Source organism: Ramularia collo-cygni (genome assembly GCF_900074925.1).
Source record: "Ramularia collo-cygni strain URUG2 genome assembly, contig: RCC_scaffold05, whole genome shotgun sequence".
Lineage (NCBI taxonomy): Eukaryota > Fungi > Ascomycota > Dothideomycetes > Mycosphaerellales > Mycosphaerellaceae > Ramularia > Ramularia collo-cygni.
This window is the reverse complement of record NW_019716259.1, coordinates 344,479-362,386: the sequence shown is the minus strand read 5'-3', so window position 1 is coordinate 362,386 and position 17,908 is coordinate 344,479. Positions and strand designations below refer to the sequence as shown.

The 17,908-nt window shown below is 50.9% G+C and overlaps 6 protein-coding genes; 3 read left to right on the top strand and 3 right to left on the bottom strand.

Moving 5' to 3' along the window:
• Positions 1-2,008: 2,008 nt before the first annotated feature.
• RCC_03863 (related to A.thaliana hyp1 protein) lies at positions 2,009-4,624 on the bottom strand (the record flags this gene model as incomplete). The annotated part of the gene is made up of 1 exon (XM_023769147.1): positions 2,009-4,624. One exon carries the CDS (start codon positions 4,622-4,624, stop codon positions 2,009-2,011), a length of 2,616 nt encoding a protein of 871 aa, XP_023624915.1.
• A 681-nt stretch (positions 4,625-5,305) lies between these two features.
• RCC_03862 (uncharacterized protein) lies at positions 5,306-6,836 on the bottom strand (the record flags this gene model as incomplete). XM_023769146.1 has 2 exons in its annotated part: positions 5,306-6,739; positions 6,816-6,836. 2 exons carry the CDS (start codon positions 6,834-6,836, stop codon positions 5,306-5,308), a joined length of 1,455 nt encoding a protein of 484 aa, XP_023624914.1.
• A 2,073-nt stretch (positions 6,837-8,909) lies between these two features.
• Positions 8,910-9,572, top strand: RCC_03861 (uncharacterized protein; the record flags this gene model as incomplete). Its single annotated transcript, XM_023769145.1, has 1 exon — positions 8,910-9,572. One exon carries the CDS (start codon positions 8,910-8,912, stop codon positions 9,570-9,572), a length of 663 nt encoding a protein of 220 aa, XP_023624913.1.
• Positions 9,573-10,703: 1,131 nt separating this feature from the next.
• Positions 10,704-12,600, top strand: RCC_03860 (related to MFS drug efflux pump; the record flags this gene model as incomplete). XM_023769144.1 has 4 exons in its annotated part: positions 10,704-10,980; positions 11,041-11,248; positions 11,310-12,125; positions 12,183-12,600. 4 exons carry the CDS (start codon positions 10,704-10,706, stop codon positions 12,598-12,600), a joined length of 1,719 nt encoding a protein of 572 aa, XP_023624912.1.
• A 186-nt stretch (positions 12,601-12,786) lies between these two features.
• RCC_03859 (related to DUF221 domain protein) lies at positions 12,787-15,345 on the bottom strand (the record flags this gene model as incomplete). Its single annotated transcript, XM_023769143.1, has 1 exon — positions 12,787-15,345. One exon carries the CDS (start codon positions 15,343-15,345, stop codon positions 12,787-12,789), a length of 2,559 nt encoding a protein of 852 aa, XP_023624911.1.
• A 693-nt stretch (positions 15,346-16,038) lies between these two features.
• On the top strand, positions 16,039-17,805 carry RCC_03858 (uncharacterized protein; the record flags this gene model as incomplete). XM_023769142.1 has 4 exons in its annotated part: positions 16,039-16,198; positions 16,250-16,908; positions 16,964-17,053; positions 17,101-17,805. 4 exons carry the CDS (start codon positions 16,039-16,041, stop codon positions 17,803-17,805), a joined length of 1,614 nt encoding a protein of 537 aa, XP_023624910.1.
• Positions 17,806-17,908: the final 103 nt, after the last annotated feature.

Below are 17,908 nucleotides of genomic sequence, written 5' to 3'. Positions count from 1 at the left end.
CGTAGGATCTTGTACGATATCTGGCGGTTCTTGCAGAAGGTGGCTGTCTGGACTCATCCGATTGCAACAATCACGAGCCGCTGCAAAAATCGCCTAGACTGGGCTCCCTCGCCTCTCCCAGCTAATGGGGCAGAAGACAGCAGAAGGAGAGATCTACTGAGATCGATTGCGCGTGATATCGGCCCTAGTGTAATGGATGGTGGTGTACCTATTGATCCTACGATCTCTGGGAACACCGAACGATTTCACGCAACGAGTGGTTGTAGCATATTGTCAATTCAACGATTCCACCGACCCGTACGCTGTTCAAACTTCATTCTGCCGTGTATACTGGTCACATCTCTCGCTCGAAGCGAGAGAGTGAGTAATTGACGCGTACGTACCCTTTCGGCACCTCTGTTGCGGAGAATCATGTATGAGTGCCTGGTACTACGATTCCTGACGCCGTCGACAACTACGTCGGTGGTGAAGTTGCTGTAATTTCTCCACTGTCTGTTTCCTAGTATATTAATGCATTAAGTACGTGCCATTCTTCTCTCGATATTTTTTTCATCATCCTTCTCAGACTGCTTCTCCTCCTTCCTCCTCTCTAATCGTCTGCTCCTTGCTCTTTTTTTTGAAACTTCTGCTCCTCTCCCTTCTTCTTAATTTTCTACTCCGTTTCCTCCTTCCCCTCTCTAATCTTCTACTACTCCTCTTCCCGTCTCATATTATACCTCTAGATTTCCCCAGCCCCTCCGATTCTCCGCTCCTGGAGACTCGTCTGTTCCTTACCTCTCGAGCTAAGCCAACTTCTTAATCGTCCGAAAAATCCACACATACAACTCTTCGTCGGTTGGATTCTCAACCTCTCCCATATCATCGAACGACTCATTCCGCTTTGGACATTTGGATTGGGATCTGGGGAGATGGAAGCTCGTGCTTACTTGTCCGGTATACGATCTAAAGGAGATTATTCTGGTCCCTTTGTAGGCTTTTGGGATAGTCTTATATTGTCTGATGAATTTCATTCTCGGGATCGAGCTCGCGTAATGGGTGTCCGTGTGTGTTGGTCGCCATGATCTAGGACGAAAATCCTCCTCACATGCTTTCCCACTTTCTCCTCTAAAGACTTTCTCGTCTAGAGAAGAGAGATACTTCATAAAGGACAACCTACGAGATACATGTTCAAGTTGATATCCCCAAGGCAAGCTTCATCCTACTTGAGCTCGACGAGATTATCTATGATTGCCAGCAGTTAGTCCTCCTATACATCATCTCCAAGGCTATATATATACATATCAAGTCATCGAACCTCTTATCTCAAAAATCCCTCTAAACGAAAAAGAAATCCCGTTCTATCTACCGCTTATAAAACGTACCTTTCCTTTCCCTTTATAGATTAAACTATTCTTATAGGCCTCTTACATCAATTTATCACGATATATATATATATACATATATATATCTAAGGTCCGGACGGCATATACCTTTTAAATCTTATCGAAGTACAAGAATAATTCTGTCTTTTTAATAAGGCGAACTGGCTCTAACCGACTTTCTTCCCCTAGGCTAATTGACTTGAATCACTACTAAAAGTCTTGGCTTTCAGATGTAAGAAGCAAGAAGTATAGCTCGCGGAACTTGGAAAAAAAGKGGAAAAATTCCGACGAGAGTTGGAGAGTATTAATATATATATAATCACGCCACATTACATTTCCATCATACTATACTCATGCACGCATATGTAGATATCGCAAGAGAGAGATACCCATACCGAGTTCCGAGTCCTTTCAATTACTAACAACAAAACGAATACATCATTACAACCTCTTATCCATCGATTCATTTCCAAACTCCTCTTCCATAGTTCTGTATCCCATCCCATTCTATTCAATCTCCCATCCATTCTCTGTCGTTGATCATTATTGTCTGTTGTTGATCGTCCCCTGTCCCTCAATCCCTCCCCTCAACCCCTCATCCCATCCCCTGCTCCCCTCCCCTCCCCTCCCCTCCAATCACCCCTATACTACACAACCTTCCCAACCCCCTTCCAAACAGGCACCTCCTCAAACCGACAACTCCACACCATCCTCCCCCTCTTCCCCCCCAACCCCTCCCTATCACCATCCTCCAGCACCTCAGCCCCCTCATCACTCGTCTCAATCCCCACCAATTCATCCTCAACAATCAATTCCTTACTAACCCTCCCCTCATCATTCCCATCTCGAGGAATCCACACCTTGGGAATACGACTCCCCAAAGCAGGCGCCTCATAAACTTTCTCCACTTCCTCTTTACTCAAGCCCTCCACTCCCAAAATTTCATCCTCTTCAGCACTAGAACTCTTCAACCAACCCTCCGCTTCCCCTCTCGAATTCGAAATAATCCCATCCAAAAAATCCGATAATTTCCTCGGGAGAATTTTCCCCGGTAATTTCTTCAATCCCAATCTCCGACCATGCGAAGCAGCATGTCGATCCGCTTCATCCCCTTCTTCATCCTCCACATCATCAGCACCATCCCTGCGAACCAACTCCCCTTCCTCCTCCCTCCAAACATCCTCTCCAAGAAAAACTTCTAGAGGTCTCAACATTCTCTCCACCACGATATTCCCCACGGCAGTCAATGCCAACAACGCCACCATCATGCCCACCTGCGCCGTAGCTTTCCTCGCGGAAAATAATCCCACCAGACATAATTCCGCCAGATAGACGCCTGTAAGAACAGACTTCAACGCTCGTCCATATCCCTCCCCTTTCGTATCCACTTTTGTCTGTCGTACGTACAATAATCCATATCGATGACTTAGATAATACAACCCGACGCCCACCCCCGCGAAACCCAATACCAGAGGTTGGATACAACTATACGCAATGGCGATGATTAAGAAATTGGTGAATTTCGGATACCAGCTCCCCCACGGTGTGCCGCGCATCTCGGCGTAGACTTCGAATTTCTCGCGCGGGGTTTTGGTCCAGAGGTATTGGTAGAAGAGGTAGGTGAGTGTTTCGGAGTAATCGAGGAGATTGCTCGCGGCGGAGCTGGTACCTTGGAGGAGGAAGTAGGTGAGGTAGAAGTTACTGGCGGTCGGCAAGGCGGAGGCTAGTAAATCGGGAGCTTGGGTGGGATCTTTTGCGATTTTGGTCGCGACGGCCGCGGCTCCGGAAGAAAAGGTGGTGACGAGGAAGACTTGGATGACTTGGAAGACCATGAACCAGGCTTGTGTTTTCAATTCCGCTTGCGAGGTGGTGGGTTCGCCGGAAAGTTTGGCGATGTGGCGGAAAAGTTTGGGGACGTAGGAGACGAACCAACTGGTTACTGCTGGGGGAACCAGACCGGTCAATAGAGCGAGCCATTGGTCTGGGAGATCGTTGAGCCAGCCGAGGAATGAGACTCTGTCGGCGAGTTGTTTGGCGTTGGAGAGGGTGCCGAGGAGACCAACGGGGATGGAGAAGAAGATGGTGAAGGCTATGACAAAGACCAGAGCGAGGGAGGCTTGCGATAAGCGGATGGAAGAGGGTTTGGAAATGTTCTTCCAGATGATTTCCTTGGGTTGAGGGGCGAGGAATCGATCCTGGAGGGGAAGTTTTCCGGGTTGAAAGGTGATGTTTTGGAAAGCAATGTGTGCCGCTCGTTGGGTGGTGAATTGGACGAAGATGGCCGACTGCTTTTCCACATTTCTTCCCGGTGCTTTGCGGTGTGCTTCAATCTTCTCCGCCACTTGGACGAGAGCGTTCCGTGCCGTCTCTACGGAATCCACTTTTTTTCCAATTAATGGCGGCTTCCTGGTGGTTGGTCGATGCGCCTTCGGGATGAGAGACTGTTCCTCTGATGATGATGTTGATGAGTGGGAAGACTGTTTCTTTCCCTTCATCTTCACAGCCTTGACAATCAAATCCATCTCAGCACTCTCCAACGCCCTAATACACCCATCCCTCTCGGCAACCAACTCCTCCAAATCCCCCAAATTCCTCGCCGGCCACGCCCTCTGCGCCTCATCCCCGAAAAACTTGCCCAACTTCTCCTTTTGCATCGCCTCAATGGGAGCATTCATAAACAAGACGGTTCGCGAGGAGATTCTCTTGGAATAACTCTCACGTAAATAACACGCCTGTCGAATACCAATGACCCTCAATCTCTCCCACATGACGGCCACAAAGACACCTCCCAAAAACACCCAGGCGACGACAACATGCGCCCAGATGAAATCATTCCTGGCGATATTCGAAAAACTCAAGCGATCCAACTGTTCCTTGCCCCCACCACCCTTGACATTGACCGCAAACAAGACGGGCCACGTCACACACACGCCCGCCAGACAAACCACCATGATGAATTTCAAAAACCGCAAAAACAAATACGMATCCAGCGAATTGTGCTGCAAGACGAAGATGTCGGAGAGATTTCGAAAATCGGCAATCCATGACGCTCCTTCTCCCGCCGGGGCATTGCTGGAAGGAGTGCGGTGTTTTTGGGGAATGGTGGCGAGAAAGGTGCGGGGCGCGTAGATTTTGCGAAAGGAATTGCGGATGAGGAGGAAGATGGCCAGGTAGATGCAGGCTATGCTGAAGGTGGGGATGAAGGCTCCGAGTATGGCCGCGAATGAGGTCGATTTTCCTGAGGATTCTTGGAGGATGTTCATTTTCATGTTGTTGAGAGGATCCATGTTCATGTTCACGTTCATGAGAAATGTCACGCAAGTGTTTGTTGGTTGTCGTGGATATCCAGGATAGACAGTTCCTGGTAAGGTAGTTAGTTTGTGACGGGTAATTCAAATCTTCACATCATCTTCAATCCACTCATTCCATCTCCGTCGTACTGTTGGACCCGAATGAAAGAGCAGTCGATGTTTGTGAGGAAGATCTTTGATGAGAAAGAAGAACAAGTCAACTAGAAGTCAACGTTGGATACCAGGCAGATCCAAGGTTTGGTGTAACTAACGTAGTCTGTGCTTGATGACGTGTTTCCTCTCTCTCACGGCCTCGGAAAAGCATCCAATCCATCCATCGCGCAAAGCAACAATCGAATGCGGCATGTGAGATCGACAAAAAGGTAAGGTAATCTGGATTTCATGAATAGAATCCACAATCAGGATATGCAGTTATGAGGACCAACAACAGCAGGCATCACTTGGTAAATGGACGTTGATAAGTCGGCATTGAATGACAGACGCTTCAAACATTAGGAGGTACCCTCATCAATTCTAATCAGCGCTGGAAGAAATCTCTCATATCCATATCCGTCCATATCCATATCCATGGTATCATGCCCATCTCAATCCCCTCTCAAGCACATCATCAACATATCATCAACAATAAATACATCAAACAAAAACAACCACCTCGCCGCGAGAATTCCTCCTCAACCGCAATCCCTTCCACAACTCTTTATCCTCGTCCTCCTTATCCTCACTCCCTCGGACATCTCTCTCGCGATGATACCTCTTCAAGATCTTGTTGATGGAACACCCGCGCTCACTCTCCGGTCCTTTGGTGATGAAAGACAAGAAGTGATCGGCCCGGTCGTTCGGTCCCATCAATTGATTGTTCGCAGTGGGTTGGACGGAAGACGGACGATCAATGGGATACTCCAACGCTCTCTGTTCCTGTCCCCGCGGCGGAGGTCTCCTTCGTTCCTCCACCGAAGACACGGAAGCGGAACGCTGACGATGATGGGATCTGCGATGTCTGCGTTCCCGATCCCCCCCCCGCTCGGGACTTCTCGAACGAGCATCACGATCGCGATGGCTGTGTTTGGTTGTGGTGGAGGTGAGTTTGGAACTGCCCGACACCTTTCTCGTCGACTCCTTCTCCCCACGACCTTCCTTTCTCCGCTTGATGGGACTGATGGGTGTGGGACCGGCATCGATGCGATCTTCATAAAAGTCGGGATCCGTCACCAGTCGGGTCAATCCACCGGTCAGGCCGGAATGAAGCACTCTCCTACTGGTGGTCGATGGTCCTCCCACATCCTCCATGTGTTCATCCCTCGATTGTGGGCGTTTGGCGGTGGAGAGATCTAGCTCCTCGACAATCCTCTTCCGCTTCTTGTCCGTGCTCTTGTCCGCCTTGCGATCCTTCTTTCGCTGTTCCTTGGAGGCCGGGGTGATGAAGGAGTTGGGAGGGGGCATCAGACTCCCGGCTTGCGTCTCTTGCGAATCGGCGGTGAGGTTGTTGTACGAGTCCCAGCGTTGGAAGGAGGGTTCAATGGGCGCATTCCCATACGACCATCCCTGGGAATTGAATGCGCCGGGGACGTGTTGGTATTGCGATTGCGAATCTCCCGATGGGGTCGTGTGTTCGATCCTCCTCCGCTCTTCGGGAGCTTGCACGGCGCCCTTGGGCGTGGCATCGCTGACGAGAAAGTCAAAGACGTTGATGTTCTCCAACGCATCCGGAGCGGGAGGGGGAGTTGGGGCGCGAGGAGGGACATCAATGACGGCAATCATGTTCATCTCATCCCCTTCGGGCGCATCCTCGACATAGGCGCCCCGAGGCACCATTCCCTCCATTGATTTGCGCTTGTTGTTGTTGTTGTTGTTGTTGTTGGTGGTGGTGTTGGTCTTGTTATTCCCCTTCGCGGACTTTTCCTTGTAGAGATGACCCTGATACTTTTGCGCCTCACTGATGCACGAGGTGTGGGAGCGATAGTCGGTGCCGTAGAAATGGACCATGCAATCCAGGCAGGTATACGTGGCACCGTAGCATTGATTGCGATGGGGATCCAGCTTTTTCTTGGTGAGCACGTCGCCGCAGGCCTAGATCGCCGCGAAGATAGATGTTGGTTAGTGGGAGATGGAAAGTGGGATGTTGTTTGTTGTGGAAGAGACGTACCTCGCAGCTAAAGGAGACCATGGCGGGCGAGGTTGATATGGTATCAGCACGAGGATGGTGCAAAGTGTAAAGGATGCAAAAAGCAAGACAGCCAGTCAGGAGGGAAGGATGGTGGTGGCAGATGAATCGCGGATGGTGGTGGTCGAGAGGGAGCTAAGGCACTTTTGACTTGGAGGGACTTTTTCTGGCGCTTCCTTCCTTCTTGCCTGGTCGGATTGTGCCTGGCAATCCTTCCACCTTTTTTTTGGATGATGCACAGACAATCCTTCCTTTCAATCGCCCCGCCACGGAGAATCTAGATGGTCGAAGTGTGATGATAATTGGTATGTCCCAAAGTGTGTCGATGTCTCCTCGATCCCGTTGTACATGCCTACCATTCTTCCATTTCTTGTGTCTGTCCATCGTGTCCACGACTTTTGCCGTCAACACTCGCCGCCACGAGCGTGCCGCATGCACCCATCTATGCACCTTTACACGCGTCACGCGTGACATTCGTTCGTCCCGGTAGTTCCAAAGTCAAAAAAGGGCAGGGTAGCTCTGAAACCTACAAAGATACGAGGGTGTAGCAGATCACATCCCGCTGAACAAAGCCCATCCCAAAATCCATATCTTCAAGATCAAAGGATGGCATGAAACCGGGCATGCATGCATATTCTACCACCGCCGGCCAATCACTCCCGACGGTCATCATGGCAGTACCTACCTACTGTACATGTCAGAAGGATGAATCCAGGCACGCCATGTCTCAGTGTCTCAGATGTTGCCTCCACAAGGTCCATTCATCATCATCATCATTCGTCCCTCCCACCCGGCAGCCATGGCGCCACGCTTCGCTACGCCTCCCCATCTGCCGCCCGCAATGGATGGTCATGCGAGCGGGAAAAAGGTCTGTCTGCTCCCGAATGATCAACGTGGCTAGTGGGTGTGGATGAAGATAACGGGCGTTCTCTTATCATTATTCACTCGTGGTAGGAGTATGTAGGTACGGATGGCATTCCCACCATCTCCCGTACAGTGGCACGTGACGGCAAATTCCACAACCATGGTACAGCGCCTTCGTCGTGTATCGGAGTTGTAGAAGGCCTGGAATCCTAGCAGTCTCGAACAGCGTGTGTCGCTAATAGCAAAATCCCCCGAGGCAGTGGGATCCAGGTTGATTAGCTTCCGTTGTTCGTCATTAAAAGGTACCCCTCCGATGTACGGAGGTGTTGTAGGTGGGTGTGGCAGGTACACGAAGACTACCTTACAGTCTTCTCTTATATCGTCTTCTCTAAGCAAGATATCTGTCCTTCTTCGGCCACCCACCACCAGAAAAAAAAAAGACTACATCGAGCGATCATGAATACCTGCCGCTCTCCGACCCTTCATCCGGTTCTTACCATGTCCAAGTTTGCACTCCTCGCTTTGGATCCCAATGCCCTTCCTGCTCTATCCTACGCCTTCGTCTTCAACTTTGCTTTGTTCATCACCTAACATACTCGCTACACCAGCCTTCCAATTTGACTAGATAAGTAGTTCTCGAGTCTTGCTTTTCAGATCTTTACTCGTCTGTCTGTTATATACTAGCGTGGCGTGGTGGTGAGATTTATAGTGGCGAAGACTATGGTCAGGGGTAGTAGATCTCTCGTTGGGGACTCGAGTAGCAAGTCCTAATCCTCGTGGTGGGTATACTAGGGCTTGAAGATGTGGTAATCCGTGGTGGAGTAGCCCTGATGTGGATCTCGGGCTTGGCATGTAAGTGAATACGTTCTGCTGGCATACAACCTCCTCCGATCCTTCTACATTAAGCCGATGTTATGGATGCTAGCTCTGTGGAGGAAGTCGAGCACTACTTCAAGCTCAAGTAGTATCCCGTGTGCGCACATCGTCCTTCGCTCTATGCCCGAGATCTCATAATTGAGGAGTACCACGTGTTGTGCACAAGTGAATGTTCGCCGTCTGCCTTGTGATCTGCCAAGTGTCACTTGACTGCAGACACGTCGCCGTCATTACAAAACATAAACCTTGATGAGCATTTATCGCTCATACAACAACAACAACAACAACAACAACAACAACAACAACAACATTACAGACTCAGCCAACACCGCCACGATGCTTTCATACCTCCGTGGCCTCTACCACGGTTCCCAACCTCCGCGCATCCTCATCACCGCATCTACCTCGAGCGCAACCCTCTCCAAATCCGGCCTTGGTCCAAAATTCTCCATAACCCTCTCCGCGACAGTCGAAGCAAGCAGCCCCATCACCATCCTCCCCGACGACACTCTACTCGACCCAAGCTGTCTAGCACTCTTCAAACAGGGCCTCACTTTCACAAACATCGCCACCGGCGAAATCGTGCCAAGATGCTCCATGTACATTTGCGCCGGCGACTTCCCACCACCTCTAACACCCAACCGAACCATTGAGATCCCACCACAGGACAATGCCGGCTCCAGCTACGAAGTCTCTCACACGTTCAAACCACCCGAACCTCCGTTCTTGTTCATTCGACAGACCACTGTGGGAGACCAATGGATTGAGCACGAGCCAGAAGTGCGTCAATATGATCTCCATGGACAGGGTCTCGAAATCGGCCAGGTCTATGAGATTGGACTCGGGGAGGACTTGGTGAAGGTTCCGTGGTGGCGTTGGGGCAGCAAGTGGGAGGTTTTTTCATTTCCTTACTATCCGAGGAGTCGTTATTCCGGTCGAGGCATGCCGGAGTTGCGGATGGTTCTGGTCAATCGAGCGAGATTTACGGTGGTAGAGTAGTTATAGCAGCAGGTCCTCGGGAGACTAATCGATGGTCAGATTGGTAGTCTGCTCCAATTTGACCAAGGATGACCATGGCTGAGTGCTCGACCGAGGGTGTTGCAGGTTGCATTGGCTTGAGCGATTCGAGCTGGACCATCGAGGAGACCTATCGACTCTCGGGAATCATAGCTGAGGAGCCCCTGAGTGCGCGGGGACCTGCAGACTGCATTGCCCAGGTCGGATAATGAGATCCATATCAAGTCTCCTTTCCCCTCACTCACAACCTTCGTCTCATCAACACGTCCCACGTGGCTGCCATGTGCCGTATGTACCGGAGCCCCATCTTTCATCTCTCCAGGAAATAATGAAGGAGACGTCGAGTATGCCGTCTTTCGAATCCCGGGTTTACCGCATATGCCGATCTTCAAAGCTCAAAGAACGGCGCGCACCGCGTGAGTTTCCTCTTCAAGCTTCTAGAAGTAAGAAGATGTGCTTCTTGTTCGCGTTCTTGGTGATGAATGTGATGGTCATAGTAGTAGGCTGCTGGGCTGAGCTGAGCTAAGCTGAGAGACAGCACTCCTGGGAGTGTAGAAAGTCAGTACAATCAGCAAGCGACAATCTCAAAGGAATTTCCAACATCTCACCAGTCCTCTCTCTCCTTCTACTGGCCACTCCCCCTCCTCCACAACAACAATGTGTCCCTCGATGCCGTATCCGCCAACGGCTATAAAGCTCACGTGGTTGTTGCTCGTGGTAAGGTAAGTTCGTGGCCTAAACCTTCCCCAGCTTCTCTTCCCCATGGGCAAAAGATCTACATCTGGAGTATGCCGTGCCGTCTCTCGCTTCCTCTTTTTCTTCTTCCATTGGATGCAAGAGCGCGGAGAAAACTGCGCTGCTGTCCGCGGGGCGTTCTCGAAGTCTGGAATACCACATAAGTTACTGCCAAAATGGAATGGAGCTTACTGCTGGAAATATTCTCAGGAAGAGCATGAGAGCGCTCGCACGTTTCTTATTCCCGTGGAGAATCCTTCGACGGTAAAGCATACATATCATATCCTCCGATTGCCATCTTCTTGTTGTCGTTCTTCTTCACCCTCGCGCACCCAAGGAAAGAAAAGGTCCGTTGGAACACAAGGAAAATCTCACACAATGGCGCCCAGCCTCGCGCATGAAAAGGAGCAACTTTCCCAAAACCACCACACAGAATACCATTCCGATACCGAGAAACAAGAGAGCGTTGAAGCAGCGCCTCCCGGTTTGGGTATCGATGCCAAAGATGCACCATGGACGGCCACGAGGTGCATTGCTGTAGCAAGTCTTTGCATGGTATACGTCGGTTCGCAAATCGTGCTCTACTTCGTATCATCGTCTCTTACGAATATTTCGGAGAGCATTGGGACGAAATATGGGAATTGGATGCTTACGGGTATGTTGTTGTCCGATAGGGAGGATGAAGGGATGCATGATGGCTGACTTTTTCTTACAGCAAATACTCTGGGAGTCGCTGCTATTTGCCCATTCGTCGGTTACATTACCGATCTTCTAGGGAGACGATCGCTTTGTTTGTTCGGGTCGGTGTTGCTCATCGTTGCGAGCGCCATCCAGGCCACGTCGCATAGTCTTGGTCAAGCGGTAGCCGCGCAAGCAATCGCTGGTATTGGTGCTGGAATCTGCGAGTTGGTTGCTCTGGCAGGGTAAGATTCTCTTCCAATCTCGTTGGCTTGCCATGTACAAGTGAGCTGAACCTCCTCATAGTGTTGCTGAAATCACACCCGCCCGCTGGAGAGGCGCCACCCTCTCTCTAGTAACCTTCAGCATCGTACCCTTCATGCCACAGCTCCTCTACTCCATCCTAGTAATCCGCGCCAGCACATGGAGATATCTCTTCCTCATCACCGGAGGGTGGAATTTCATCGGCCTCGTAGGCCTGTTCTTCTGCTACAAACCTCCTCCCCGTCACATGGCAGATGATCTCTCCACAAGGGATATCATCAAGCGAATCGATTGGTTAGGAACATTTCTCTCCATCGGCGGCATAACCCTCTTCCTCGTCGGGCTCCAGGCAGGCGGCTACCAAAGTCCCTGGACGTCCGGACGAGCCCTCGGTCCTCTGATCGTCGGCGGATTAATGACCTTTGTCGCCCTCCCCATGAGCCAAATCTGGGGAACTCACAAGTTCCCCCTGGTTCCCGCCAAAATCTTCAGAGGCCAACGAGTCGTCGCCCTCGCCTACGTGATTGTATTTGTAGCAGGTATGGAGTTCTACTCCATCCTCGGCTTCTTCCCCCTCGTACTGCAGTACGTGTACAACACCGACGCCATCACCATCGGAGTGCGAGGTCTCTGTTACCCCTGGGCCATYCTAGGAGGAGCATGCCTCATTTCCTTCTTGATGAGCTATACTCGCGGCCACGTTCGCGAAATGTTCTTCCTCGTAGCCGCCATGATGACGGCTTTCACCGGTGCTCTCGCGCTTTCGACGCCCGATAATGCAGGATACACCATCACCATGGCCACGCTGGCAGCTTTCGGTAATGGAGCCCTTGTAGTCCCTGCCCTGACTCTCGCCTTGTAAGTCCCATCCCTCAAAATCTACGCATCCTAACAATGTTAACAACAACCTCTCAGCTATGCCGCCCCAGAAGAATTCGTCGGAACAGTAGGCGCCCTCTCCCTCTCCGTGCGATTCCTAGGCGGAAGCATAGGAACATCCATCTACTTCAACGTCTTCCTCACAAAATTCACCGCCAATCTCCCCGCATACGTGGGCGCAGCAGCAATAGCAGCCGGCGCAGACATGCAAGTGACCACAAACCTCGTCCTCGCATACGCATCGCAAGTACCCGGCGCAGCGGCAAAGGTACCCGGTGCTACGCAAGCCATGGTCGCAGCTACGCAATACGCGAGCCAGATGGCGTATGCTGAGTCTTTGAAATGGGTCTGGTATACGACCATTCCATTCGGGGTGATTAGTTGTATTTGCTGCGCTTTCTTGCCTAATATTCGGCAGTTCATGACGAGCAAGATTGCCGTGGACATTCATTGATTATTCTGCACGTCTCAGATTAGCCATGTGATATTGAATGAAAGACTTACGAGTCCCATGTCGAAGAGTTTTGCTGTCAATCAACCCAAATATCATCAAGTATTAAACATTCTCTGTACAAAAAAACGCTGTTACTACGCCTTGGTAAATGCAAAATGCAAAACAGGGTATCATACGCAACATCAATCAAGCACCGAGGTTCTCTTCACTCTCCGACCYAGGAGGTACACCCGTCCCACCATTCCTGACACTATCATCTGCAATCCACAATCCTCTCAGAGGAGCCACTAAACTGGGGTTGATAAAAGGTAGATTCCTTTCTCGAAGTGCGCCGTTTTCTCGCCAATTCTGTCGTTGACCTCTCGGCGCTGCATTGTTGTCATCGGCCCACACGTTATGCGTCAAAGAGACTGTACTGCTGGTCACGCTCGGGGCAACCGGGGAAGCCGCAGGGTCCGCGTCTGTATATTGCTCTCCTCGCTTCACAGCCGAAAGAGCGATGAATTTCATCAAGGGCTTGTAAGTCTTGCCGTAAGCATTCTGGATCCATAATGTCCCAATGATGAGAGGCACCATCATGGCACTTCGAGCAAAGGCGTTCTTCAAGCCGAGCTGGCCGGCGGTGGTGAGCTGGAAGAGAATCAAGCCCACAAATATACGGTCGCAGATCATACCCCACGCCCGCCCGGATGCTTGTTGTCGATGGTCCATTGCATAGAGTAGTTGGTATTTGTAGACAAAGTGGCCCAGGCAAAAGTAGAGCCAGCCTGCCAGTAGTACCTGCCAAGACGACCGCAGCACACTGTACACCATGCAAATGATGAAGATCAGTAGAGCGTTTGGCAAGTAGAAGCCATAGCTGAATACTGGAGGTTGGACGAGCTCTGCGTAATCGCGAGGAGTCTTGGCACCCATGAGCATCACTGGGTAGAGTGTGACACTACCAATCTCCAACAACCGGAACGGGAACAACCCCACACCCTGAAGGATGATGAAGTTGACGTAGAAGTTGAGCATGTTCTGTAGTGAGATCGCCAGGGTGTAGGCGATCTTCTGAGGATCTCGTACAGCATCACCAAAGTCCTTGAAGAAGGTGTAAAACTTGGTGGCTGTACCGATGGTCGTGAAGATGACGAAGAAGTTGAAGAACGTGAAGAAGAAGTTCTTCGAGATTGTCGACAGTTCAATCTCTCCGCGCGAAATCTCTCCTTGGCACCACGATAGGTAGTAGTAGAGGTATGGAACCAGTACCATCATGAGAGATACAAATAGAGTCGGCAGTTGGGTGTTGATGAGGGACCGGAGATTCTCGTGTTCGCTGAGGATCTCTGCAAGCTGTGGGAACACCTTTCCGAGTGTCTTGGTCTGTAGAAGAGCAGCGATGGGGAGAAAGATGGCAGACCAGAATATCGTGAGTAGGACGATGAGTGATGTGACGGACCAGGCGCGGACCATACGACTTCTCCGTGAAAGGTAAGTGTTGGGCCAGATCACATCTGAAGGCTCGGGACTTTGGTTGGCGATCAACTGTAGAGGAGACGGATCCAATACCGCTTGAATAGCCATCTGACAGGAAGCCACACTGTCCATCGTTACGAAAGCCAGCGGCGTGGGGGCATACTTCTTCGCACGCAGTTCCTTGATATTTTCATCTGCCAGACGCAACTTTTCCTCGTAGTAATCGATGGCATCAACCTGATGTCTACGCCAACCGAGCCATCCAGATCTGATTGTCGCGCGAGGTCTACCCTTTGTATACGGTCTGACATGGCTACCATGACCACCGATCAATGTTGCGTTTTCGTCCGCTTCTGTGGTGGGTGCATCCGCCGAATCCGTAGGCAACGGCTGCGCAACTGGCAAGGTCTCGAGATTTCTCTCCACCTTCCTGAAGCCGAGATGAATTGTATATGCCTCCTCCAGGCGCCTCATATGGTCCGCCCGTACGAGCATGGCGTTGTCCAACTCTTTCCAATTCCGGCAAATCACCACCGTCTCCACCTTGCCGATATCCAGATTCTCGATAAAGTCCTTGACTCGTTCTTCATCCTGCAGCTCTTTTGGAACGCCTGAAAGTCTGAGGGTCCTGTCCGTGACTGTTGTCTGCGTGCCCAAGTACTCCTGCCGAACCTCAATCAYCTTTCTTGTTTCCGAATAAATCAGATAGATGGCGATGCCTGAGAAGGTGTAGGCGAAGACGAGATACATCCACAGGTAGTCTGTTTCGAAATTGCTAGGATCCCACAATGTATGATTGCCAGGCGTGGAGTTGAACAGGTTGGAAGATTGGCGCAGGTCCATGTTAAAGCTTTTCGTCTCGTTGTGTTTGCCATCGTCCTCCTCTGGGTATGCGTCGTGAACCGGCTTGATCACGAGCAGGGAGAAGAGTAACGTAGTGAACAAGAACTTGATCGCTAGCTTGAAGAAGGCCAGGAAGACATAGGCATCGAGGCCCGCCGACGCCAACAACTGCTGGTCTGTGATTCTCCATAGAGGCAATATCCAACCAAACATGGAGTCTGGCAGCTCTGGCAGTGCCGTCGCCTCATGCTTCTGCCTCTTCCGTGCTGCATAGAGTCCTGTCCATCGCGGCCGCAGGACGCAAAAGGCGAGAAAGGCGCTCAGTCCGAAGACTAGGGAAATGACAATCTGGATGGTCGTGTCTCGCGKGTTGTTCACGCCCATGAATCTCTTCAAAGGATCGTCGTCATCGTCGTCCTTCTTGAAGGAATAAAACTTGTCCATGGTGCATACATGTATGATGCATGGAGGTTGGTATGTGGGCAAAGGTCGGTGTCTTGCCTATGTCTTAAACTTGTTGCGGCGATGACGCCGCCGCTAGATTTAGATCTGGTTAGTCATCCCGATGATGAGGATTAACAACGGATCCGCATTGAACAACAACCGTTAACGTTACATTCCACTGTTATAGAGCATCTCTCCCAGCGTTGGTGCAGACATCATCGTGCAGACATCATCGTATAGGAAGTGGGTGGTCTCTGCATGGCCTTCTCAGGTGGATAAGGGTGGAAAGACTCCCATTGGCCGCCTCGCACGCCACTGCAACCCGGCGAGAGCCTCTATCATGTCTATCCAGACCGTACGCTGCGCTTGAGCTCGACGATTGTGCTTCTGAATCATGAATCTGGCGAGAATGTGTGTCATTGCTAATGATGATGGGTGGACAACACTGCATCACATGTCCCTCAGAACAGAATACTTCAACAGAGTTTATGCTGCATGGATGGAGATGAAGTCGGATCGAWTGTGGTGGGTTTTGCTGAGAGAGAGGATGCTCTTGCCCAGTGGATTGGTAGGCGCACTCTGAAGGCAGGAGCCAAACTGCAAAACGACTACACTTGACTTTCTTCTCTCACCACCCTCCATCTCCAACTCTCTACCGTCATTTTCCCTTTCTTTCCATCTCCAGTATAGAAAATGGAGGACACTACCCTCCTAAAGCCGACCATACACGTGGAGGTGCTTCTGAAGAGCAAAGTCAGCGTCGAGGTCTCTCAACAGATTGCCACGGACATTCGCGAAGCTCTCATCGGCCGTTACAAGGTACTGACCGTGAACAGCAGGATCGATGCCTATGGTTCGTTTCACTCGGCCCGAGCGCGGTACCTATGCTAACCCTCCCCGGAAGATTCAATCTATGCATCGCACATAGAGGCGTGCTTTATTGTCGACTTCACAGGCCCTCAGAGTGCGACTGGCGTCCATCGTGTTCAAGAGACGCAACTCGACGTTCAAACCTACTCACTGCACACAGTCCATGCAAGTGGAGTTCCACGCCGCCGTATCAGTCAATCAGGCGGTGCAGATGACGATGTGCCTCAAGCTCGTGTCCTGGCTTTGCCGAATGTGTCTCTTACTGGGGAATGGGACAGTCTAGTCTACGACGATGGACTGCCCGCACGAATTCTACGTTATCTCACTCGGATGCTCGGTGTGATGAGACAGCCCAACTTAAACCTCAGCACATTCAACTGGAACCGACTCGTCCTACTTCATGGACCGCCTGGCTCAGGCAAAAGCACTTTGTGCCGTGCTCTTGCCCAAAAGCTCAGCATTCGACTCTCTGCAAGCTTCCCACAAGCTGTACTCGTGGAAGTCAACACAAGTGCAATGCTCTCAAAGTACTTTGGGGAGAGTGGAAAGCTCATAGGAAAATTGTTTGAGAATATCAACGGACTTGCACAATCATCAACTACTCTCGTCTGTGTTGTAATCGATGAGGTCGAAACCATTGCTGGATCCCGGCAGAAGGCGACCGATGGTGGAGAATGTAGCGACGGGTTACGAGTTGGTATAATTGCAGCACAGTCATTGCAGCAGTAACTGACGACAAGTCTTCTAGGCCACAAATCAGCTCCTCACAGCGCTGGACAAAATTCGTGCTTTGCCCAACATAATCATACTCTGCACAAGCAATTTGATCAGTGCAATGGTTAGCATTCATGTTCACTCATTCTGAACAAGACTGACATCAACTAGGACTCTGCCTTCCTCGATCGCGTAGACATCAAACAGCTGATACCAAGCCCATCCCCTGCAGCCATCTACAACATCTTCCGCTCATGCCTGAACGAATTGGTTCATTCTCGCATCGTCGACACAGCTACAAGAGCTCCGCCAACCACATCTCCCTTCGATTCTGATCCACTCCCGCTTTCGTCGCCTTCCTTTCCTCCCGAACGCCGTACTTGGGGTCAAAGTCAGCGTCAAGGAGGCAATCCGCCACCATTCTCTCTAAAACAACCATCCGACTGGTCTTTGCTGGAAGGGATCGATTCATCTTCCACCGTAAAATCCCTATCAGGAGGATCTACCACAGCTCTGCGAATGAACTCCAAGACAAGCGGTAAGAGGAAGAGGACTTCCTCAGCAAAGACTAGCCAGWCCGTTGACATTCCGGAAATTGCTGGAAAGCCCTCATCGCCTCGCGACGAAGTAGAGCAGCCAGCAATCCCAACTTACATCGGCCTACAGATGCTCCGAAACGCAAAATCCGATCTCTCCTATGGCGGCCGTGTCTGGGCTCTGGCAGAGAAATGTGTCGGCTTCAGTGGGCGGACTCTGAGACGCTTKCCTATCCTCGGCTTGGCGATGTACACGTGGGGAGGTGAGTGTTCGCTTCATGATGCTATTTCTGCTCTGGAGTCTGCCGTTGAGCAGGAGTTGAWGGCAAAGTCCGAGTAGCTGCACTGTCATGATGTCGCGTGGCGTTGTCGCGTCATCATCTGTTCGGTGGTCGTTAGCAATGGCCACGACCTGCAATTCGAATGTGGAGTCTGTGAGCTGG